This window comes from Mus caroli, chromosome 16, assembly GCF_900094665.2.
Source record: "Mus caroli chromosome 16, CAROLI_EIJ_v1.1, whole genome shotgun sequence".
Classification (NCBI taxonomy): Eukaryota; Metazoa; Chordata; class Mammalia; order Rodentia; family Muridae; genus Mus; species Mus caroli.
Window position 1 is genome coordinate 52,411,089 of NC_034585.1, and position 24,854 is coordinate 52,435,942.

The 24,854-nt window shown below is 42.9% G+C and overlaps 2 protein-coding genes across 2 annotated transcripts in view; both read left to right on the forward strand.

Annotated features, from left to right (window-relative positions):
• Positions 1–5,776: 5,776 nt before the first annotated feature.
• On the forward strand, positions 5,777–11,139 carry Rpl24 (ribosomal protein L24). Its single transcript, XM_021185025.2, has 6 exons — positions 5,777–5,937; positions 6,046–6,121; positions 6,547–6,657; positions 9,236–9,372; positions 9,836–9,899; positions 11,015–11,139. Exons 1-6 carry the CDS (start codon positions 5,933–5,935, stop codon positions 11,093–11,095), a joined length of 474 nt encoding a protein of 157 aa, XP_021040684.1. The 5' UTR covers positions 5,777–5,932; the 3' UTR covers positions 11,096–11,139.
• Positions 11,140–13,687: 2,548 nt separating this feature from the next.
• Zbtb11 (zinc finger and BTB domain containing 11) overlaps positions 13,688–24,854 on the forward strand; it is a 34,268-nt gene continuing 23,101 nt past the window's right edge. The window contains exons 1-3 of the mRNA XM_021184538.1: positions 13,688–14,251; positions 22,110–22,345; positions 23,673–23,904. Of these exons, the coding sequence (XP_021040197.1) occupies positions 13,942–14,251; positions 22,110–22,345; positions 23,673–23,904 (778 nt within the window). The 5' untranslated portion in view covers positions 13,688–13,941. The remainder of the gene's footprint in view (positions 14,252–22,109; positions 22,346–23,672; positions 23,905–24,854) is intronic.

A 24,854-nucleotide genomic window follows, 5' to 3' on the forward strand; every position in this document is an offset into this window, starting at 1 on the left:
AAAAAAAAAAAAAAAAGAAAGAAAGGCTTCAGAAAGGACAGGCTGGCTGGGCACATAAGGGTGAGCAGATTGTTTGTGAAGAACAATAGACAAGCATTTCATGGCAGGCTGTAACAAGCAAACATCCTGGTTCCCATGCTCGCCCTTCAGAGCCAATCTGTAATATCAGATTCTTCCAGAAGAGGGCTCCCTTAGCTAGTTAATTGAGATATGGAAAATGAAAGCGCTTTAGAGTAAACGGTTATATACCTATCGCTCCGATTTCATCCTTAATAGCTTTATACTTGTATTTATCAAGTATCTACTCGTCTATCCGTTAATCGTGTTTTCAATAGACCACTGCACCTCTCTTAAAATAGGCCAGAATTATCCAGTTTCCTACTTTTTTGTTTTTTGTTTTTAAATGTTAATTATCTTTATTTTTGCAGTGCTGGGGCCTTGGGCATGCTAGGCAACTCCAATAGCATTGAAATGCATGCCCATTCCTTTTGTTAATCTAAGAAGACAGACGTAGCCTGACGGTTGTAGCACAGTCCTTTAATCCCAGCACTTGGGAGGCAGAAGCAGGCGGATTTCTGAGTTCGAGGCCAGCCTGGTCTACAGAGTGAGTTCCAGGACAGCCATGGCTATACAGAGAAACCCTGTCTCAAAAACCAAAATTAAAAAAAAGAAAGAAAAAAGAAAAAGAAGACAGACTGGACTGGGGGAGGTGCGGAGGGGGGTAGGGCCAGGGGGGCGTGTCCCAGAAGGCCAGCCATCAAAGCTCAGATCTCTTGGATGCCAACTTTCATGCACCTAAATTAGAAAGAAATGACCTGGCTGAGGCTGAGGTGGTGCCACCAGGGAGGCAGAAGTAGGTGGATCCTTTCTGATCTATGTATGTAGTAAATTCCAGGACAGCCAAGGCTGTAGAGAGACTGTGCCTCAAAACCCAAAACTGACAGTGGCGAGATTAATCATGAGATGTATAGTTTAAAAAGCAAAAAACCAAAAAGCAGGCAAGGTGGTACAGGCCTTGAATGCCAGAACTAGGGAGGCAGGGGTAGAGGAAGGGTCACCTTGTTCTACATATTGAGCTCCAAGGACACGCAGGTCTCAAGATAAGATAATAAAAATAAAATAGGGCTGAAGATGGCTCAGTGGATGAGAGCGCTGGCTGCTCTTCTGGACAGGGGTTGGATTCCCAGCACACACATGGTGGCTCACAACTGTCTGAAACCCCAGTTCCAGGGGATCAAATGCTTTCTTGGGCACTGTATGCATATGGTATATAGATATACATGCAGGCAAGATACCCTTACATGGTAAATAGGCACATCTCCAAAACTTTTAAAATATTAGATATAACAAACAAACAAACAAACAAACAAAACCCCCACAGTTGTATCTTAGTGCTATCTCTGATGGTTCCTGCCACATAAAAACACTAAGCACGTGTGTACAGTGAGAAAACATGTGTGTCCAGTTACTGCCCACCATCCCCACTGTCATTGGCATTTCCAGATGAACAGGGGAAGACAAACACTGTCAAAGGGAGTCGGGTCCATTCTGATCTGCAAAAGGGAACAACATTACTTTGCTCTCAATAGCCATCCATCTTGTAAATATTCAAGAAATTCCCTCTCTCCCTCTCTCCCTCTCTCTCTCTCTCCCTCTCCTCCCACCCTTCTCTGTGTGTTTACAACTTTCAACTCTCTGGGCTGACACTCACCACACCCTTTCCTCCCTCCCTCCTCCTCTGCACCAATCTGCCTTTGGAGTGCTTGCTTTGCCTGGTTAAATAAACTGCTGGCTTTGCAAGGTTAAATAAAAGTCTATTTTAACTGTTTCCTGAACCAATTCTTTTCTTGCAGAAAAGAACTAAAAGACCCCTTATAACACTTGGAAGTAAAAGTTGTATAGTGCAAAATGGATAAATTTTTAAATGAAAATTTCCCAAGTTTACACAAACTATAATTATCCCAGACCCCATCAAAATGTAGAATATTACCATTAACACAGAAAATGCCTTCCCTACCAAATCACTGCCTCTACCAACTAGCTCCCAACTAGCAGTTGCTATGAGTTACTATGCTTTTTGTTGTTGCTGTAATTTTGTTTTCTTGTTGGTGATTTGACTTGTTTTTTGTTTGGTTGGTTTTTTTTGGCGGGGGTGCTTTTTGTTTTTGTCTTTTTTGGGGGGGGTGTTGTTTGTTTGTTTTGGTTTGGTTTGGTTTGGTTTGGTTTTTGGTTTCTGAGTCAGGGTTTCTCTGTGCAGCCTTGCTGTCCTGGAACTAGATTTGTAGAACAGGTTGGCCTCAAAAATATTTAGATTTTTTTTTTCTAAAGATTTATTTATTTGCAGGGCAGTGGTGGCACACACCTTTAATCCCAGCATTTAGGAGGCAGAGACAGGCAGATTTCTGAGTTCGACCAGGCCAGCCTGGTCTACAGAGTAAGTTCCAGGACAGCCAGGGCTATACAGAGAAACCCTGTCTCGAAAAACCAAAATAAATAAATTAATTAATAAAAAAATTATTTATATATTTATGAGTACACTGTAGCTGTCTTCAGACACACCAGAAGAGGGCATCAAAGCCCATTACAGATGTTTGTGAGCCACCATGTGGTTGCTGGGAATTGAACTCAGGACTTCTGGAAGAGCAGTCAGTGCTCTTAAACGCTGAGCCATCTCTCCAGCCCACTTAGTTAGTTAGTTAGTTTTTTTTTATTTCTCTGCATGTATGTATGTATGTATGTATGTATGTATGTATGTATGTATGTATTCCTATCTGTCCTGGAACTGGACCAGGCTGGCTTTGAACTCACAGAGACCAGCCTGCCTCTGTTGGAATTTTACATTTTGTTTATTTGTTGTTGGTAAAACAGAGCATGTGTGTGAAGGCACGCACGTGGAGGTCAGAGGGCAGCTTCTAGGAGTTGGTTTTCTCGTTACACCATGTGGGTTCCAGGAACCCAATGAGGGTTGTCAGACTTGGCAGAGAGTGCCATATCACCAGCCCTCTATGCCTCCTTTTCTGAGGCAGGGGATTTTATTTTTATTCTTTTGCCATGTCAAATACAACAACCAAAAGAAACTCAAGGAAGGAAGGAGTTTATTTCAGCTTACAATCCATCATTGACAGAAGGGAGGGACAGAATTCAGTGGTTACGTGGAAGCACATCTGCTTGCTATTGCACAAAGCACTACCTCCTACTGAGGAACTCATTTCACAGCCAAAAAGGTACAATAGAAACTGTGTAGGATACTGCCTTCTAGCCAGCTCTCAGCCAGCTTTCATAGACAGCTCAGGAGAATCATGGAACAGTGTTGCACACCATGTACTGACTAGGCCCTCCTCCATCAACTAGCAAATAAGAAAATAGCTCTAGGCATGTCCTGAAGATGGTCTGATCTGGGAAACACCTCTCAAGTGTCTAGGTTAAAACTAACTGGGAGCCGGTCGTGGTGGCACACACCTTTAATCCCAGCACTCAGGAGGCAGAGGCAGGTGGATTTCTGAGTTCAAGACCAGCCTGGTCTACAAAGTGAGTTTCAGGACAGCCAGAGATACACAGAGAAACCTTGTCTCGAAAAACCAGAAAAAAAACAAAAAAAAAACCTAACTGGGACACAGAGTGTCTCACTGAACCTGGAGCTGGACTGACTGGCCAACCAATCTCTCAGATCCTCCTGTGTCGGCATCCCCAGTGCTGAAATTCATGTACATTCCACCATACTGGCTTTTACTGAGTGCTAGGCCTCTGAACCAGGTCCAAGTGCTTTCATAGCAAGCACTTTGTAACCACTGACCCATCTCCCCAACTTCCACCTTTCAATTTCTGAGGAGGGGTCTCATGCTTCCTAGGCTGACCTCAGACTGTGTAGCAGAGGGTGGTCTTGATCCTGATCCTCCTGATTCAAAAACCCCAAGGTACCATCTTGCATAACAAACAGCATTCTTAAAATTGCTCACCCATTTCTCAACTACCCACTTACAGAACATTGTGAGTTGCTTATAAAAATAGAAAATATTAACCACTATATTTGTTTCAGTAAGCAGTGATTTAGAACAGAGTTGGCAGCCTTCCACAAAATCCATCAGCTGGCTCCTGCCATATCTCTTTCCCTCACTGAGAATGTCCCATCCCAAGTTCCCATCTGTCCTCACCTGAGCTTCTCTATGGGGACTACATTTCCAGGTTTTTGTTGTTTTGTTTTTGAGACAGGCTACACATGACCCTGGTAATCCTAGAACTTGCTCTGTAGACCAGGCTGTCCTTAAACTCTGGGATCTGCCCATCTCTGCCTGCCAAGTATCCAGAAGTTCTTTAAAATAGTTTTTTTTTAATTAAAAGTTTTTTTTTTTAATTTTTAAATTTCATCTGACTTTCTGTGTCTGAATGTTTTGGCTAGCTGTACGTGTGTACACCATGTGGCACTGTGTGGTCATTGGAGATCAGAAGACCCAGCTCGGTTTCCTGGAACTGGAAAACCATCTGTTGTGAGCCACCAAGTGTATGTTGGACCATGTCTAATGCCAGTCCTCTACTAATTCAATAAGTGCTCTTACAAGCTGAACCATCTTTCCAGGCCCTAAAATAGCTTTTCTTTCTTCTTAAGATTTATTTTTGCATTCATTGGTGTTTTGCCTGTATGTATGTCTAGGAGAAGGTGCCAGATCCCCTGGAACTGGATTTACAGTTGAGCTGCCATCTGGGTACTGGGAATTGAAGTCAGGTCCTTTGGACGAGTTGCCAGCGCTCCTAACTGCTGAGCCATCTCTCCAGCCCCATAAAATAACTTTTCTTTTCCTTTATTTTTGGTTTTTAGAGACAAGGTCTGTGTGTAGCCTTGGCTGTCTTGCCACTCCCTGTGGGCGAGGCTGGCCTCAAAGTCTTAGTGGCCAGCCTGACTCTTCTGGGATTAAAAGTGTGCCTCCACCGACTGGCTAGTATAGCTTTTCTTTTCTTTTCTTTTCTTTTCTTTTCTTTTCTTTTCTTTTCTTTTCTTTTCTTTTCTTTTCTTTCTTTCTTTTCTTTCTTTCTTTTTTGCCTGTGAGTGTGTGTGTGTGTGTAAGTACACTCATGAGTTCGGGGTCAGGCAGCTAGCTGGAGTTACAGGTGGCTGAACTCTGGTCCTCTTCAATAGTTGTATGTATTCTTAACCTGCTCAGCTTTCCAACTCGTAACTTCAGGTTTTGAGACAGGGTCTCACACTGTAACCAAGGCTGGTCTCAAACTTGTGGTAGTCCCGCCTTAGTTCCTGAGTGCTCGTATTACAAGTGTTGGCAATCTATTTGAATTAGTGATTAATTATTTTCAGTTTTCGATGTATGTACCGTTGGAACTCTTACTACCATGCAGACCAGCCTGTGAGTGCGTCTCAGAGCTGAGATTAAAAGCTTGCCCCACAGTGGCGGGCTCTAATATTTTTTGGAGGCGAAGATTTAATTCAGGATTTTGCGTACCACTCGTGCAATACCTGGGCCACACTGTCGGCCGCTACGATTTATTTTTGTTTCAAGGAATAATCCAAAACCAAATGCAAAATGTGACCTTCAGGTTTTACCTGGGAGATACTGGTCTGCGGCTTCGTAAGAGGAGGAAAGACACGTAGAACATCCTTGTCTCTTGTTTATTAATTCCTGCGAAATGCTGGTTTTAGATTCTAGAACACTAGCCTGGAGAAAATAAAATGGCACAGAACCCAAGCCAAGAACCAATTTAGACCTTAAACGAACCCCTCAAACCCACTCCGGGCCAATAATTTAGGAAGAAAGCTGTTGCTAGGAAACAGACTGGGCGCTCGGAAGTGACATCATCCCTGGGCGCCGGGGTCAAGGAAGGGAATTTAGGGAGGAGATTCTCTCCCTCTGCCCTATAAGGTGTTTTCCCATGATTCTTTCTTTCTCTTCGCCATCTTTCCCCCGGCAGGCCGACATCTATCACCATGAAGTAAGCGGGCGCCCGGTGTCCCAATCCGCCTCCATCCTGAGGCCGAGCTCCCGGGGATGGCTCCTTTTTGCAGCGCACATACTAACGAGCTTCGCCTTTTCCTTCCAGGGTCGAGCTGTGCAGTTTCAGCGGGTACAAGATCTACCCGGGACACGGGCGGCGCTACGCCAGGACCGACGGGAAGGTAAAGGCCGGCTGGGCCGAGCGCGGCTCGGGACGCTGGGAGTGGAAGAACGGTCCTCTGTCTCGCGAAGGCCCCGGGGACCGCGTGTGGGATGGGAAACTTGAGGGAATGTGGATGGGGTGTGAACCAGGCTGTAAATGAGTGCTGTATGTAACTAATGGGAAAGGGAAATGGGCTTCAGGTCTTTAGGAGTCTGAGAGGGCTCAGAGCCAGATTTCTTTGAGTTTAGCGCCACCCTACCCTTTTCGACTAGTTTAGATTTTTCGGCTCCTGAGAAGATTGTAGCATTGATGCCACCATGTCATTTCTCTTGCCTCCTTTGTATATTTATATAACGAGAAGAGGGAAGTAAAGCTGTAGAAGGACTTCAGTCTCTACTTTGTGTAAAAGGATGACTAATTTGAACATGAATTTGTTAACTGCAGGTTTTCCAGTTTCTTAATGCAAAATGTGAGTCCGCATTCCTTTCCAAAAGGAATCCTCGGCAGATAAACTGGACTGTCCTCTACAGAAGAAAACACAAGAAAGGGCAGTCGGTAAGTGGAATACAGCTTTAAAATTACACTGTCAGATTTTGCCAGGTTAAATTTTGTTTAGACAAAACTGTGCAGTGTGCTCTTGAACTAAACCATCAGACAGAGTAACAACTTGTTAGTGTGGCCTTGTGTACCATAGCCTTCCAAGCTGTGTGTTGACATTTGAAAGGATTCCTCTCTGTAAGCTTCATTTTGGGTTGAAGAGGCTCTTAGGGGATGGTAGGTGTTGCTCTGGGTGGAGGTGTGGTGCTAGGACAACAGCTAATAGTTTGGCTTGGCATGTGTGAGCCTCGTTAAGTAGATTCTAGCTGGGTATTATAGTAAACAGTGGTCCCAGATGTGAAGTATGTTAAGTGGGCATGGTGGCCCACTCATGTAATGCCAATGTCTGGGGGGTAGAAGCAGGAGGATCAGTAGTTCAAAGGCAGCCTAGGCTACATAAGACCTTGTTTCCCAAAGCAAAGCACGTAGTACAGAGTTAGTGAAAAGAAAGATGAATTATATTTAGTAGATCCTTTTGGATGCATAAATGGGGGGGAGGGAATCTTAGAGGTGTGAAGATGTAGAGAAACAAATCCTAGAATAAAATGATACAGCTGTTGTAAACCTTTTAATTAACTCAATGTTATTTGTTTTTTTAGACAGGGTTACTCATAGATCAGGTTGACAACTGTTAAAAAATTTTTTTGAGTTCTTAACATCTGGCAATTCCATTCTAAGTATTGAAAGCAGGTACCCAACAAATCTGCTATCGAACTCTTGGAATGCTGAGGCAGTAGAATTGACTTTTTGTTTGGTTTTGGTTTTTTGTTTTTGTTTTTTTTTTATTTTCCTCGAGCCAGGGTTTCTCTGTGTAGCCCTGGATGTCCTGGAACTCACTCTGTAGACCAGACTGGCCTCCAGCTCAGAAATCTGCCTGCCTCTGCCCCCCAAGTACTGGGATTAAAGGCGTGCGCCACCACCGCCCTTCGAGAATTGACTTTGAGGCCAGCCAAGGCTACAAAGTAAAATCCTATCTCCAAAAAAGGTGGTTAAAATCAGTTGAATGCTTAAAATTAAATATATCTATCTATATATTTTTTAATGAATATTTTGGTGACAGGACCCAACTCTAAAAAGCAGCCCCATTTCTCTTCTACCCTGAAAGTTATTTTCTAAAAAAGCAACATTCCCAGACCCAATATTTGACAGCAACCCCTTTAATGAAACCAAATGTGGAATTTTCAGTTTGCGGTGATTGTTGATTGTTCCTCAAAGACCCAAAATTTTGGTTAGGGGTACTCAGCCATAAATATAATGTATTGGGATATTTCCCCCTCTAAAGGGAGAGAAACAGCCAGCATTAGACTGAAGAAATAGGTTAGAGCTATGGTTCTCAGCTTTCCTAATGCTATGACCCATATGTTCCACCTCAACCGTAAAGTGGATCCATTGTTACTTCATAACTAGTTTTGCTTCTGTTATGAATTGTAAGTATCAGATATTAAGATATGTGGCCCCAGTGAAGGGCCCAAAGCCAATTAACTGTTACTTTAAACCAATGACTATTGTTTGATAGTGTTAGGAGAGCACTGTGAAACGTTCTTTAAGCCCCAAAGGGGTGAGACCATAGGTTTTTTTGAACCATTGAGCTACACCAAGGGATGACTATATAGTTTCACTTTTATGAGGTACCGAAAATAGGCAGAGTAATAAAGACTGAAATATAAGGAGAGAGCGATGGAGAGTTAATTGTTGTAAGAAGAATTTGGAGAAATCATGAAACAAATTGTGTTATTTTTCTAATGTAAGACAATCTAGTAAATTTTCCTTTTCGACTAGAAGGTTAAGTCTAAGCAGTCTTGCTAAAGCGTTTTAATGTTAATAATGTTTTGCTTTTGGATTTATTTTCTGTGTGTGAATGTTTGCATGAATGCTTGTAAGTGCTCCATGTATATGCTTGGTATCTGCCAGGTGTCAGAAACAATGTCAGATCTTTTGGTACTAGACCTACTATCTGGGTGCTGGGAACAGAACCTGCATCCACTGCAAGAGCAGCCAGTTTTTGTTGTTTTTTCAAGACAGGGTTTCTCTGTAGCCCTGGCTGTCCTGGAACTCACTTTGTAGACCAGGCTGGCCTCGAACTCAGAGATCCACCTGCCCCTCTGCCTGGGATTAAAGGTGTGTGCTACCACACCTGGCCCTAAAATTATCTTTAAAGTACCATCCAACTCCCTAAGTGGGCCATTCTGCTTGAAAGGTCAAGATTTTTGTCCCTTTTTAGTAGCAAAACTGGTCTTTGTGATACAAGCCTAAAACAGCTCATAACCTGGAAAGCAATGTTTATTTTATATAATTGGCCTGAATTAACTTCTTGAGTATGAAATTTAAGAGCTCTCTGACCAAGGGGCTGGGTGTGGTCTTGCATGCACACCTCTAATCCCAGCACTTGGGGGCAGCAGAGTTTGGCCTGGACTACAGAGTTCCAGGACTATAAAGAGAAAACCTGTCCCAGAACGCCTCCCTCTCAATAAAGTTCTCTGACTTTAATTTTTACTTCATTGAGTAAGGTTAATAAATCATAGTCTTTGCTTTGTAGGAAGAAATTCAAAAGAAAAGAACCCGCCGTGCAGTCAAATTCCAACGAGCCATCACTGGTGCATCTCTTGCTGATATAATGGCCAAGAGGAATCAGAAACCAGAGGTTAGGAAAGCCCAGCGAGAGCAGGCTATCAGGTAAGGATTGCTCTACCTCAACCTTTCAGCTGTGGGCCAGACTTTACAGAAACCCAGTCTCATCATGGCACTGTTGGTTGGTAGAAGCATAATACAAGCATATACTCTAAATTGCTAAACTTCAGTAGTTACTGTATAGTTTATTATGTTTAGCTGACTTGGATAATGGAATTTATCAGCAGTTCTTAGGATCTGTTTTTGTTTGTTTTGGTGGGGTTCTTTGCCAAGCTCTCCCAGTAAAACCCTGGTTGTCTTTGGAATTGGGTTGTAATTGCCACGGTTTCACCATCTATATAATTGTAGGCGTGTGCTATCGTTCCTGACTGGATTTTGGATTTTATTTGTAGATAGGGAGAAAGAATTTATGATGATCCCACTTGTCTAAAGCTCTAGCTTCATACCAATAAGTTGTGTTCTTAAAGAGTAAAGTGTCTTGCTTAATGTTACTTATATGACACTACAGGGCTGCCAAGGAAGCAAAAAAGGCTAAGCAGGCATCAAAGAAGACAGCAATGGCTGCTGCCAAGGTAACTATGGGGATGTTCTTGGGTTTCTTAAAATAAGAAATTTTATCCTTAAGGCAAGGGTTAGCAAAGTGCAGGTTCAAGTTTCTATTGGAAATGGTTGCATCTCTGGTTTCTAGTGAGCTTTAATTTTAGATGTGTTAGAGAGGGGAAATTAAAGCTAGCTTTGCCTTTGCTTTTTTTTTTTTAAGTGGGTTTCTTTTTGTGAAATGAGATATGACAGAGGCTGGCTTGGAACTGTCAACCAGACTTGTCTTAAGAACAATCCTGCTGCCTAGCTAGTGCTATGAGTGTGTATCCCTGTGTCCTCGGCTTGGCTTTTGTGTTTTAGACATTGTTTTAAGGTAATTGTATACTCTGAGTAATGCTGCAACAGTATGAGTGTACCCAGCCTCTTCTAGGAGTTAAAAATGTAAAGCCAGAGCTAGGCGGTGGTGACTCACCCACCACTCTTGGGAGCAGAGGAAGGCAGCCAGGGCTACACAGAGACCTGGTCTCAAGAAAGCCAGAGAATGAATGTCAGTTTTCATTCTTGAGTGGGCAAATGGCTGCTAGTCAAGGCGGTTTGTACGGCCCTAATTTGGTCTTGGGGACCTGTAAGGTGAACGTAAAGAACACCTGTAGCACTCTACCTCTGCCCCTGCAAGTGGAATAAAGATTTAAAAAAATTCTGCGCCAACAAGTTGGCTCAGCAGGTAAAGGCACCTGTTGCCTGGTATCTGAAGTTTGATCGTCAAGAACAATATGGTAGTAGCAGAGCTGATTCCCACAGTTGTCTATGATCTCTACAAGTGTGCTGTGGTGTGCCTTGCACCAAATCAAAATATATCATTCTTAAATGGCTGTGCAAAGTAGAGTGAGCCCCCAGTCCCAGCACTTGAATTGTGGAGACAGGATCAAATCTAGCCTAGATGTCCTTCAGGATCCCACGTTGTATCTTACTGTCCAATCTGTAACAATATTATATGGTGGAAGTGAAATTTAAAAATGAGTTACTTTGACATTGATAACACAGTTAAATTAAGACAATGGAAGGTATGTAAAGACTGAACAGTAAGGGCAAGGTGACAGTCCCATTGAATAAGTGATGTGACTTCTTTTTTTTTTTTTTTTTGCAGGCCCCCACAAAGGCAGCACCTAAACAAAAGATTGTGAAGCCTGTGAAGGTCTCTGCCCCCAGAGTTGGTGGGAAACGCTAGTGTGGTAGATCAGAGTTGGAAATAAAGATCTATCTTTAACTCTAGGTGGTGCTGAGTGATTTTTTTTTTTTTCCTCAACAAAAGCATGTATTCTTACTTGGGGCGGGGCATTTTAGCCACAGACTGTATGCTTTGCTTGACTTGAGTTCCTAGGTCCAATCTCCAGCTAAAAATGTTTATTTCTCATGTGTGTGGTGGCACACACACTTAATCTAGCACTCAGGAGGCAGATCTTGAGTTCAGGACATTTGAGCTACAATGCCTCCTAATATGTCAGCTGAAGATGGCAAACAAAGTGATGCGGTTGTGAGCTGTGTTTGGAGTATAGCTATGATGCCAGCACTTGGGAGCGATGCGTTGAAGGCCAGCCTTGGTTCCATGTAACTGCTTAACTCATCACTTAGAACATCACCATTAGCAGCTAGTTTAGAACTATTCAGTCTGCTCCCCCATGAAGACCTTCAGTGAAGACCACTGCTGTGTCGTGGTTTAAGAGTCAAGACCTGGAGCCTCAAGATTGTCTTGCCGCCTGCAGTATTTTATATAGGAGTGTATCTACACATGCTGCTGGACGTTTTTCTGTTGAAACTAGATTTCACTGTCACTGGCCTAAAATTCTCAAGAAATTAACCAGCTTCTACCTCCTGGGTACTGAGATTAAAGGCATGGTGTCACTACACACACATACACCCTTTTTTTTTTTTTAGGGAAGGATAAAGAGACATTCTGGCCTATTCTGGCCTTAAACTCCGTCATATCTTCCTATTAAGAGTGCTTTGATTACAGTTGTAATATTGCTTAGATATTGTTTTCTGGGCTAAGAGTTACAAAGCCATATAACATTTTGAGTTTTCTTTCAAGTGGGATTGAGTATTATAGGGTCTGCCTGTAAACTGAAGACCTCAGAAGTCCAAGGCCATCTTGGTTGTATGATGAAATCAGTGGTTAAGAGCACCACTGACTGCTCTAACAGAAGTCCTGAGTTCCAATTCCCAGCAACCATATGGTGGCTCACAACCATCTGTATTGGGAGCCCTCTTCTGGTGTGTCTGAAGACCGTGACCATGCACTCACATACATAAAATATTAAAAATCTGAGGTATGAGGGTTGTTAAGTTTGAGACTAGTCTAGTAACAAGATCTTTTTCCCAACCATTAGCTTGTGTAAAAAAATTAGTACATGGAATGTAGGCCTTTGCAAGGACACAAGTTTAAAGTTTGGCTTTTCTTAGCAAAGTCTGATTAAAGAAAAAAACTAGTAACAGTTCCTGGGTTTTGGTTTTTTGAGACAGGGTTTCTCCGTATACTAGAACTCACTCTCCTGGAACTCACTTTGTAGACCAGGCTGGCCTCGGGACTCAGAAATCCGCCTGCCTCTGCCTCCCGAGTGGGCCACCACGCCTGGCTGTAACAGTTCCTGTTACCTGCAAATGCTTAGGTGGATCTTAATTGTATTTACAACATCCTTTTTATGTGTATTCTCAAGATTTGATTCAAAAATCTAAGCTTTTTTTTTTTTTTTTTAAGTACAAAGGTCATGAAGCCACACCCTGTACAAACCTTTATCTGAATCTCTTGGGAGAAAGATGCTCTCCATTTTCACCCTTCATTTCCTTTATACATGATGGAAATACTCTAATCACTGTCTGGTTTCTGAGCCCACTGCCACCTGCTTGCTCCTTACCTGTGGTACCACAAACTTAAAAGCGTCATAGATAATGTATGTGTCTTCTAGGCAGGAAAAAAGAAAAATGGCTTCTTCAGCTAAAGTCATTGGGTTGGGAAGCCTGGAACTTTCTAGCTTCAAGGAATAAGCACAAAGCGTCCAGGCATTACAAGGAAACGGGATTGAGAGTTACGTTGCATGTTATTTAATCATCTAAGCAATCTGGACCTGCATAGTCGTCACCATGGTGATGATTCTAGAAAATTACTTAGTTTGGAGATAATTTTTTTTTTTAATATTTTTATTACATATTTTCCTCAATTACGTTTCCACTGCTATCCCAAAAGTCCCCCATAGCGCCCCCCACTTCCCTACCCACCCATTCCCATTCTTTTGGCCCTGGCATTCCCCTATATTGGGGCATATAAAGTTTGCGAGTCCAATGGGCCTCTCTTTCCATTGATGGCTGACTAGGTGGAGATAATTTTTAAGACGATAATTCGTAACACTGAAGCACTTAATGCTCGGTAATACTGCGACAGTCTTTGGCCCAGAGGCTCAGACAGTGGCAATCAATTGCTACAGTTTCAAACTCGGCGGTATCTAGTATAGCTAGTCTCAAGAGTATACAGAACAACTCAGTTACCATTTACCGGGAGGGTCTCTGGGAAACAAACAGCGAACGGCTCAAACACGTGGCTTTCCAGAGAGCGTGGGAAAGGAAAGGGAGGGCGGTGGGGGAGGGCCCTGCCAAGACTTAAGATGTCTGCTGAGGACCCCCGTATCTGCCGGAGAGAGCGCGTTCCCTATTCCAACATGTCCTCCCGCAGTGTTGACGTCACACCGCCGGCTCCCTGGGAGCGCAGAGCCGAAGCGCGCTCCAATCCGGGTGGCGGCCCCGCCCCGCTCCCCGCGTCACTTCCGGTGGTGCAGCAGCCATTTTGTCAGTCGCCAGCGGATCCCGCGCGCTGCCGAAGTGCAGTTCCCCCTGGTTACCAGGTCGTCGGTTCTTCCCCTCCGCGCTGCGGGCGGGCGGGCGCCCTCGGAGAGAGAGCGCCCACCACAGGCGTCGCCTTCGCTCCTCCCCGGGTCGCCGCCGCCGCGGCCCCTCTCCCGAGTCGCGGCGCTGTCTGCCTCTCCCTACCACTGACAGGCGCCCCCGAGGGCGCTGCCGGCGGCTATGTCAAGCGAGGAGAGCTACCGGGCCATCCTGCGCTACCTGACGAACGAACGCGAGCCCTACGCGCCGGGCACCGAGGGCAATGTCAAGCGGAAGATCCGCAAGGCCGCCGCCTGCTACGTCGTGCGCGGCGGGACCCTCTACTACCAGCGGCGGCAGCGGCACCGCAAGACCTTCGCCGAGCTGGAGGTGGTGCTGCAGCCGGAGCGTCGCCAGGGCCTCATCGAGGCGGCCCATCTGGGCCCCGGGGGCACCCACCACACCCGGCACCAGACCTGGCACGACCTGTCCAAGACCTACTGGTGGCGAGGTGAGCGCGCCGGGCCGAGGGGGGCGGCTCGGCTCGGCCGGGCCCTGCGTGCGCACCCGCGAGCCCTCAAGTCTGGGGACTGGGCCGTGCCCTTAGCCCGGCGGCGTGCGTGCGTCCGTTCGGCTGCGCGGCAACCGCGGGACCCAGCCGAGCCGAGCGGAGCGGAGCGGGCTGGGGACGCGAAAGCAGCCGCACTGCCCCTACAGGAAGGAGGCCCGGGAGGCTGGGGGCGGACCCTCGCCCGGGGTGGGGCTTCGGGGGCTTCCCTCGGGGCCGGGCCAGGCGGTGGAGGGCGTGGTGCGGCCTATCTGGGCCCGCCCCCTGAGGCCCCTGGTGGTTGGTGGGAGACCCAGAGGCAGAGGCAGAGGCTTAGGCAGACCTACCCTCTCCCGCTCTCTTCTGCCTTAGAAAAAGCTGTCCCAAATCCTGGCTGCGGTCTCCCAGTGAGTGCCGCTCGGATTTGGCCATTGGACTAGGTCCAAATGTCTGTTTCTGCAACTGCGACACAGAAAAAAGGAATAATGTGGTTATTAGGACTAATGATGGCGCAGTCGCCGTGAGTCCCGGTTTTAGGGCATTAGGCAGCCTTCCAGACTGCCAGATCCCTTTTCACGGGAGATGGACCGACATACCATAAGAGGTTTTATTAGGAGGAATGATGACACTTATGTCGTATGTTTTTTCTTGTTTTGAGTGTGGCACTCCTCCCACCTCAGCCTCTCACGTGTTGATATTACAGCCCTGACGCACCAATCGCGGTGACAGGGATCCTGTTTCCTAATGCTTTAACGTTCTTTTTACTTTGTGAAAATAGCCTCGGGAACTGTGTTACGCAGTTGTGTGTGTTGAGAAAAGATAAGGCAACTGGTTTATTGATTGATTGTTTCTCGATTTGAGGCAAGATCTTACTAAATTACTCAGGCCGGCCTTGAGTTAAGGATCTGAGTGCCTCACTAGCAGGGATTACAGACCTGTACCACCAAATCATTGATTATTTGGGAGCAGAATATAATGGCCCTAGCACTGTTTGATCCCTTGGAGAGCAGATGAGAGCAGAAAAGCTTGACTTTTTTCTTTTTAATTTTTAAAAAAATGTATGTATATGAATGTTTTCCTTGGGGTGTGTGTGTGCGCGCACCAGCTGCCCACGAAGGTCAGGGAAGGGCATTGGATTCAGAACTGGAGTTACAGATGTTTCTGACACCAGGAAGGTGCTCAGAATTGAACTCTGGTCATTTGATAGAGCAAAAGTACTGTTTACTACTGAGCTGTCAAGCCAGTCCCTCTAATCTTTCTAGTAAGTTTTTAAAATTCTATTTTACGTGCTATGTGTATGTACATGTAGGCTAGGGCTGGCAGCCTTATTTGTTGAGTCATCTCATTTGTTCTAGATGCTAATTTTTGTTAGGTTTACCAACTTTGTCATCAAGCCTGTTTTAGGAACTCTTTGGTAGTCCTTTTGTTCCTTAGAGAATTCCTTTGTGGGTAACAGGTTTATCTTATTCTCATACAGTTTTTCTTTATATTTCAAAATTTTGTGTGTATAGGTGTTTTGCTTGTATGTCAAAGTGTGCCTGGAGCCTACAGAGGTCAAATGGAATTCCTAGAACTGGAGTTATGAATGGTTGTGAGCTACCACGTGGGTGCGTGGAATCAAAAACCTTGGTCCTCTGAAAGAGCAACAAGTGCTCTAAACTGTTAGCCATCTTCCCTGGCAGTTCATATGACCTCCTAACACTTGTTTGATATTTGTAAAGAATGCCTGAATAAACTGGGTGTGTGGTAGCATATGCTTTCAATCCTAGTGCTTGGGAGGCAGAGGCAGGCAGAGCTCTGAGTTTAAGGCCAGCCTGGTCTACAGAATGTTTCCAGTACAGCCAAAGCTAGCCATGTCTCAAAAAACAAACAAACAAACAAACCCCCAAAAAACCAAATTAAGTGAAATGAAAAAAAACCACCACCACCACCACCACCAAACCCCTGAATTAAGCCAAGCCTATACCAGTACTCCCATTGTTCCAGAGGCAGAGGCCATAGGGTCACTGCAAAGTTGAGGCCAGCCTGGTCTCCTCCCTCCCCACCTCCCAAATCTGAATTAAATTTCCAAGAAGATGTTAACTGTGAGGAATAAAACTAGAATCATGGCTGCATATTGTTTATATGAGGCAGAGGCAGCCTGTTCTATTCAGTGAGACCTTTGTCTAAATGTAAAAAACAGAGTATCAGTGTCTCACTTTACTAATTTCATGTACTGTTTGCCTCTGCTGCATGATTCTTTTATTCCCACCTCTGCCCAGGGTAGGAATATGTTAATATAACCTTTCTATGCATGCAGCATAATCCAGTCAGCAGGTGATAACTGGTATATGTCCAATACTCTATAGTGCACGACACAGCTTTGATGTTTGATAGGTTGGGTGAATTATATATGCATTACATTTAAGGATATTTTCAATTCATGATGGGATCATTGGGATTATAATCCCATCATAAATTGAAGCATTTATATTACTAAGGTTCAAAAGCAAAAGCCCTGACCATGTATAGTGGCTCGTGCTGTCCCTTTAATCCTAGCACTTGGGAGACACAGACAGGCTGTGATCTCTGAGTTCCAGGATAGCCAGAGCTACACACTGAGACCCTGTCTTGAAAACATACAAAACCCTGTTCTAGAGCAAGACACTTGACAGGGTGTTTTATTAAATGAGTGCTCACTAAGGGATGATGTTTGACAGAAGTGCTTAGGAACAGGTTTTTGTTGTTGTTAGTTTTTGTTTTGTTTTTATTTGAGACAGTGGTTCTTTCTATGTCAGGCTAGACTACAAGTTTTCTAATTGTTTTCAATTTAGGACATATTATGTATACACATAATGAGATGTCTTGAGGAAGCAGCCCTATTATAAAACACAAAGGATCATATATGCTTTATAAAGTGTGTTATGTTTATACACTTAGCTTGAGGTAGTTTTAAACAATAATTTTAGTGCCTGCATAAAACTGTCCCATCACAGAAGTCAGGTGTGCAATTTTGTGACATCACGTTGATACTTTAAAAAGTTTTAGATTTAAAAAAATAATATGAAAGGGGCTAGAGAGATGGCTCAGTGGAAGAGCACTGACAGGTCTTCCAGAGACCCTGAGTTCAATTCCAGGCAGCCACATGGTGGCTCACAACCATCTGCAATGGAATCTGATGTATTCTTCTGGTATGTTCTGAAGACAGCTACAGTGTATTCATATAAATAAAATAAATAAATCTTTAAAAAAATATTGATGAAAATATTTATTTTAGGTATAAGTGTTTTGCCAGCATGTATATCTTTGTATCACTTGTGTGCTTGGTACTTACAAAGGCCAGAAGAGAGAACATTGGATCTCTTGGAGCTGAAATTACCTGGAGTTGTGAACCACTTTGTGGGTCCTGGGAATTGAACACTGGTCCTCTGGAAAACTGACTCCATCTTCAGATGTCTATTGAATCTTCTCTTCAGAGCCACTTTTTGTTTTTGTTTTTGTTTTTTTAATTTATTTATCATTATACATAAATACACTGTACCTGTCTTCAGACACTAGAGAAGAGGGTGTCATATCTCATTACAGGTGGCTGTGAGCCACCATGTGGTTGCTGGGATTTGAACTCAGGACCTTTGGAAGAGCAGTCAGTGCTCTTACCCGCTGAGCCATCTCTCCAGCCCCCGTTTTTTAAATAATTTTTTGGGCTATGGTGGGTGCTCAATGTAAAATTTATTTCTCTCTGATTCTATACTCTATGAACAATCTTTTATTAGTAACTTGACATCCAAAGAACTATCTCAGGGGACTTTGGTGGGAAAATATAGAAACTTGCATTGAAGAGTGTATCATTTGTTTCCCTAAATGTCAAAGGAGATTTCCTGGGAGATAGAGCCTGGCAAATGCTTAGAGCACCAACATAAAGAAACAGACTATGCACAATGTAGATAAAAATAGCTCAGCCTCATTTTTACGATATGTAGTTGAAATGTTTCTCATTGGATAGTAGTTATTTTATGAGAAACATCAGAAGAGCATCCAGCTGTCATCTTCACTGTCTTCTCCTCAAGACATGCTCTTAGCAGTGATTACATGATGTCCTCATAAAATACTATGCTGTTAATTTATCTGTGCTGTTATTTTATCTTTTATTTTACTTTGTGACTGGGGTCTCTGTAGATCTGGTTGTCCTGGAACTTTCTATGAGAATCAGGATGGCTTCAAATGTACAGAGATCTTCTTACCTCTGCCTGAGTGGGATTAAAGGCGGGTAGGCCCCACTGCACCAAGCTTAGTGCTGGGTTGGGTTTTTTTTTGTTGTTGTTTTGCCTTTTTTGAGGGGGGGTGTCTTTTTATTTTGTTTTTGATGAACAGTAAGTGTATCAGAGTTCTGAATGAACAGAGTAATAATTCTTATTAAAGTCTCTGACAACTGACATTGTGTCTAATTCAGAGGGGTAAAAATTGCTCTTACACATAGGAACCTACACACACAGGGATTTAAACACTATTTTTGAGGTATTTTGTCTCATCACATAAAATCTTAACAGTAATTGAAAGAAGATTAAATGCATGGTAGAGGAGAAATTCTGCCATATTTGAGCATTTTCAAAAGAGATTTTGGGGCTAGAGAGAAAGCCCAATGATTAAGAGCATTTGTTAGAGAACCCAGGTTCAGTTCCTGGCACTGCTCAGTGGTTCACATCCATGTGTGCCTCCACTTCTAAGGGGTTGGAGTTTTTCCTGATTTATGTGAGCACCAGGCAAACACATAGTGCACATATGCATGAGTGGGCAAAACATTTAAATTTATATATGATAATTCTTAAAAGAAATTATTATCATTATTTTTTTTTTTTCTAGGCAAGGTGTCTCAGTGTTGTCCTGGCTATCCCAGAATTCACTCTGTAAATCAGGCTTCCTCAAACTCAGAGATCCACCTGCCTCTGCCTCGAGAGTGCTAAGATCAAAACCATCATCTGGTTTAAAAGAAATTTTTATAGAAATCATATGGTTACTTAACAATAGAAAACACTGGGTAGACAAAATTAAGTAGATTTTATCTGATTTTTAAAAATCTGGCTTCTTGCCGGGCGGTGGTGGCAGCACTTGGGAGGCAGAGGCAGGTGGATTTCTGAGTTCAAGGCCATCTGGTCTATAGAGTGAGTTCCAGGACAGGCAAGACTACACAGAGAAACCCTGTCTCGAAAAAACAAAAAAACCAAAGGGGAAAAAAAATCTGGCTTCTTCATTTTTCATTGGCAGAGCTACTCCTGACTTTCATCTTGTCATTTTCTTAGGAGTTCAGCCTGAGAGTAAGGTCATAAAATAGTTCCCAGACATTTGGTAGTAGACAGGGACGTGGGTTTTCTTACCATTTTCATCCTTATTCAGATACTTTTGAGGAAGTTTCTCTAGAGCCCTGTGAACGCAGTCAGCAAATACCTCTGTTTTTAAATTTTATTTTAAGATGTATTTATGTGTTTTGTCTGTATTTATGTATGGATATGCCTGATGCTCACAAAGGTCAGAGAGGGCATTGGATCCTGTTACAGATGGTTGTAAGCCACCGTGTGGGTGCTGTAAACTGCGGAGCCATCCCGCCAACTGTCCTTACTATTTTAAAAGTTTTTTGAAGGATTTTGTATACATGTATACAATAGGTATATATGATCATCGTTCCACACCCTACCTATCTTCTCCAGTATCTCTCCAAAAACACTATGCATCTCTACGTTGACTACAAGAGTACAACCATCTGCAATGGGATCCAGACACCTTCTCCTGTTGTGTCTGAGGACAGATATAGTGTACTCAGACATAAAATAAATCAATAAATCTTAAAAAAAGAAAAAACAAGAGTAGTGAGAGCTCCTAACACCTGACCTATCTCTCCAGCCTCAAATGCAGTATATTTTCAACTTTCACAAACTGTAATGCATACGAGTTTTTACTGGGGGGATGGAAAGATGGTGACAAAGCAGTTATGAGCACTTGCTGATCTTGCAGAAGACCTGGGTTCAGTTCCTAGCACTAACTAGTAGCTTATACTTATCTGTATCTCCAATTCCATGAGAACCAACATTCTGTCATTGTCTCCATGCACACTAGGCACACATGTGATACACATATATACAGAAAACCAACTACTCATACACATAAAAGACAAGTCAATTTTTTTTTTTTTTAAAGGAGTGGCCTTTAAGAAAATAGAGGTTTTAAAGTCGCTGCTCTTAGGCTGGTGAGATGACTCGTAAGATAAAGACACTTGCTGCAAAGCCTGAAAGCATGAGTTCAGTCCCTGGAACCCTCACTAAGAGAACTAACTTCTGAAAGTTGTCCTCTGACTTTCACACATATACTATGGCATAATCAATCGCACACATAGTAAAGTTAATACATTTTATAAGAAAAATTAATCTATTCACTGCACTGATAAGTTCAGAATAGGTTTTTATTTTATAGATGGTAGCGTACACCTTTAATCCCAGCTGGAACTCTTGAGTTTGAGACCAGCCTGGTTTACAAAGTGAGTTTCAAGACAGACAGGGCTACACAGAGAATCCCTCCATGTCTTGAAAAACAAAACAAGGGCTGGGGAGATGGCTCAGTGGTTTTGCTCGGCAAAATTTATTTCTTTAAAAACAAAACAAAACCAAACAACAACAACAACAAAAAACCCACCTAAGCCAGGCAGTGGTGGCGCACGCCTTTAATCCCATCACTTGGGAGGCAAAGGCAGGTTGATTTCTGAGTTCGAGGCCAGCCTGGTCTACAGGGTGAGTTCCAGGACAGCCAGGGATATACAGAGAAACCCTGTCTTGAAAAACCAAAAACCAAAAACCAAAAAAAACCCCACCTAATTTGCTGGATGGTGGTGGTAGTGGTACATACCTTTAATCCCATCACTTGGGAGGCAAAGGCAGGTTGATTTCTGAGTTCGAGGCCAGCCTGGTCTACAGGGTGAGTTCCAGGACAGCCAGGGATATACAGAGAAACCCTGTCTTGAAAAACCAAAAACCAAAAACCAAAAAAAACCCCACCTAATTTGCTGGATGGTGGTGGTAGTGGTACATACCTTTAATCCCATCACTTGGGAGGACCTGGAGGTGGAGTTTGAGGCCACCCTGGTCTGCACAGTGAGTTCTAGGACAGGCAAGACTACACAGAGAAACCCTGTCTAAAAAAACAAACAAACACACCAAAGAACCTATTTTTCTATGTGTATGTGCCATGTGGGTGTGCACTACCACAGAGGCCAGAAGAAGGATCCACTAGAGCTGATGTTACAGGCGGTTGTGAGCTGCTTCTTGATGGGTTGGAAATTGAATTCATGTGCTCTTAACTTCTGAACTATCTCTCCTTCCCAATAGACTTAACTAACAGAAACAATTATGTAGTATGTAGCTAGTTTATTTCATGGATACCTTGTAATGCACACAGAAATGGACAGGGATATATAATCATCTCATGCCAGAGTAAATTGTATACTTGGTAATAAACAAAAAGTCTGTCTCAAAGTGGAAACAAACCAACATTTATATATTTAGATGAACATCTGAACATAAATTAGTATGTACATTAAATTAATAATACATTTTTGGGGGCTGGAGAGATGGCTCAGAGGTTAAGAACACTGACTGCTCTTCCAGAGGTCATGAGTTCAATTCCCAGCAACCACATGGTGGCTCACAACCATCTGTAATGGGATCTGATGTCCTTTTCTGGTGTGTCTGAAGACAGAGAAAGTGAACTCATACATAAAATGAATAAATCATCTTCAAGTAGGAACACTTAAATTTGATGTCAATTTTGTTTTTTGTCTTGTTTTGTTTTTTGACTGAAGGTATATTAAAGCAAGTTAAAGATTACATAAAACAGTGTAGCAAATGTCAGGAGAAACTCGACCGCTCCCGTCCAATATCGGATGCTTCGGAAATGTTGGAAGAGTTGGGGTTGGATCTTGACTCCGGAGAAGAAAGTAATGAGTCGGAGGATGACCTGAGCAACTTCACCTCCCCTCCAGCTACAGCCTCCAAGGCTTCCAAAAAGAAGCCAGTATCGAAGCATGAGCTGGTGTTTGTAAGTGGCGCTCTCTAGCCTCCTTTCCGTCTTCAGAGTTTCTTGTTGTTTATCTAAGATATCAGCTGTTTACTATGGGAACTGAAGCTGAAAGGAATGTATTTGTTTAAAGTAGTGGTTCTCAACCTTCTTAATGCTGCGACCCTTTAATACACCTCATGGTGTGGTGACCTCTGACCATAGAATTATTTTTGTTGCTACTTCATAACTGTAATTTTGTTACTGTTATGAATTATCTACTATGTAGGATAACTGATATTGGACCCCTGTACTCACAGGTTGAGAACTGCTGGTTTAAAGTAAAGCTTATTGTTTAAGACATGTTAATTGTTTACTGTGTTACAAGCTAAATGAGCTAAATGTAAAGCAGTTGTTACTCTTCATTGAACATAATTCTTGACAATTAATGTTGTAGCCTATGTGTTTGTAAGTAGTATCCTAATTTTAACTCCTCCCTATTGTAATGATACATTGACATAGGTATACAGAATATTTTTCCAAATTAGACTGTGGGTCACATAACAAGTTAAAATTGCTTAAACTGGGACTTCTGCTTGTTGGATCATGTAGCCAATGCTGGCCTTGAACTAGCTGGCTACATAGGTGAAGTAGTGATGCTCTTGCCTCTGATAGTGCTGGGTTTCAGACACGTTCCACAGATTGTGGTTTATGAGGTGCTGAGATGAACCCAGGCCTTCACACAGGTTACATAAACACTCCACCAACTGAGCCACTGCCCTGTCTCTCTTTCTAGGTTTTTATTATTGGTCTTTCTGATACAGGATCTCTTTACTTATCACTGGCTGTCCTTGAACTTTCTGTGTAAACCAGGGTAGCTGGAACTCAGATCCCACCTGCTTCTGCTTCCCAAGTGCTGGAATTTAAGGTGTGTGCAACCATGCCTAATTCCTGGCTAGTTTTTTTGGTTGTGTTTGTTTACTTACTCATTTGTTTTGTTCTAGGCTATATTAGTGTCATACAACATCAGATTTTTGACCAGAAAAAAAAGGCAACAAAAAGGAAGATGAGGGTTTTTTTGTTTTGTTTTGTAGGATCAAGGAAAACATTGTGGCTGGGTACTGTGGCACATGCTCATGTCTTTAATCCTAGCACTTGGGAGGCAGAGGCAGAGGCAACTTGGTCTACATAATGAGTTCAGGGCTAGCTAAAGCTTCATAAGGAAACCTCGTCTTTTAAAAAGGCAGGAAATAGTAATGTATCTTATGTATATAGATAACAATAATAAATTGTTTGCTTGCTTGCTAAAAGTAATGGGTATATATAGGTGATTTGTAATACACTTCTTATCTCTAATATATTTTGACAGGTTGACACCAAAGGAGTGGTAAAACGGTCTTCTCCAAAGCATTGCCAGGCCGTTTTGAAACAGCTGAATGAGCAGAGACTTTCTAACCAGTTCTGTGATGTCACATTGTTAATCGAAGGGGAAGAGTACAAAGCCCATAAGTCTGTTCTGTCAGCTAATAGTGAATATTTTCGAGATCTTTTTATTGAGAAAGGAGCAGTTTCTAGTCACGAGGCTGTTGTGGATCTTTCTGGTAAGATTTTTTTCTAATACCTTTTGCTGTTTGTTAATAAGTATATCCTAGAAGATAAATAGTTATGTATCTTCCAAACAAACAGAATTGATGCCAAAATGGAGACCTGTTTTCTCAAGGGAAAGGCCCCATTAAGAGCAAGGCTTCTACTGCTCTATGCAAAGGCTGTCATTTATTTTTGTTTTGTTTCTCTTTGTAGCCCTGGCTATCCTCCTCCTCATCCTCAAACTCACCCTATAGACCAGGCTAGCCTCTGAACTCAGAGATCTTTCTGCCTCTGCCTCCCAAGCACTGAGATTGAAGGTGTAGGCAACCACGTCTGTCAGGCAGTCTGTCTTTTCCTACCACTGCCTCGTAGGTCAGGGAATTGTAGCAGGATTATTTCTGGAGTTGAAACAGCTGGAGAAAAATGTACAACTGAGCATTATTGCATCAGGGCAAAATATACTTTGAAGCTACCTATTTAATATCTTGTTTTGTGGAGCATGGGATTTTGTATTATTGTACTTGTATGTGTAATTTTGTGTGTGTGGTGAATGTACTTGTTAGTGTATAAATGTATATTGAGGTCTGCATCAGATGTCTTCTTCCTATTGCTTCTACCAGTTCTTTCCACTTGTATTTTCTGAGATCAGTTCTCTTGGTCTGTTTCCAAACCCAAAGCTCAGCATTTGGGCCATTGAGGCTGCAGGAGTCTTGTTTGTATGCCAGCACTGTGGTGGTGGTGGTGGTGGTGGTGGTTACTGTGGCTCTATAATAACATTTCAGAGCAGGTTTTAAGATAAACTGCCGAATTTGTTCTCTCTGCTTGGTTTAACTTTGGTCATTATCAGGTGTTGTGTGTTTCTTATGAATTTATAATTGTTTTTCTAGACAGGATTAGTTCTGCTGCCCTATGAACAGCATTATCCTTGTTAATAGTGTATTCTGGGTTGTTTGTTTTTTTTTTT

Excerpts from the sequence above, each read along its gene's own strand:
- Rpl24 (XM_021185025.2), top strand. Across the intron at positions 6,658-9,235 it reads AACACAAGAAAGGGCAGTCG|GAAGAAATTCAAAAGAAAAG; the intron begins GTAAGTGGAATA and ends TTTGCTTTGTAG. Across the intron at positions 9,900-11,014 it reads CAGCAATGGCTGCTGCCAAG|GCCCCCACAAAGGCAGCACC; the intron begins GTAACTATGGGG and ends TTTTTTTTGCAG.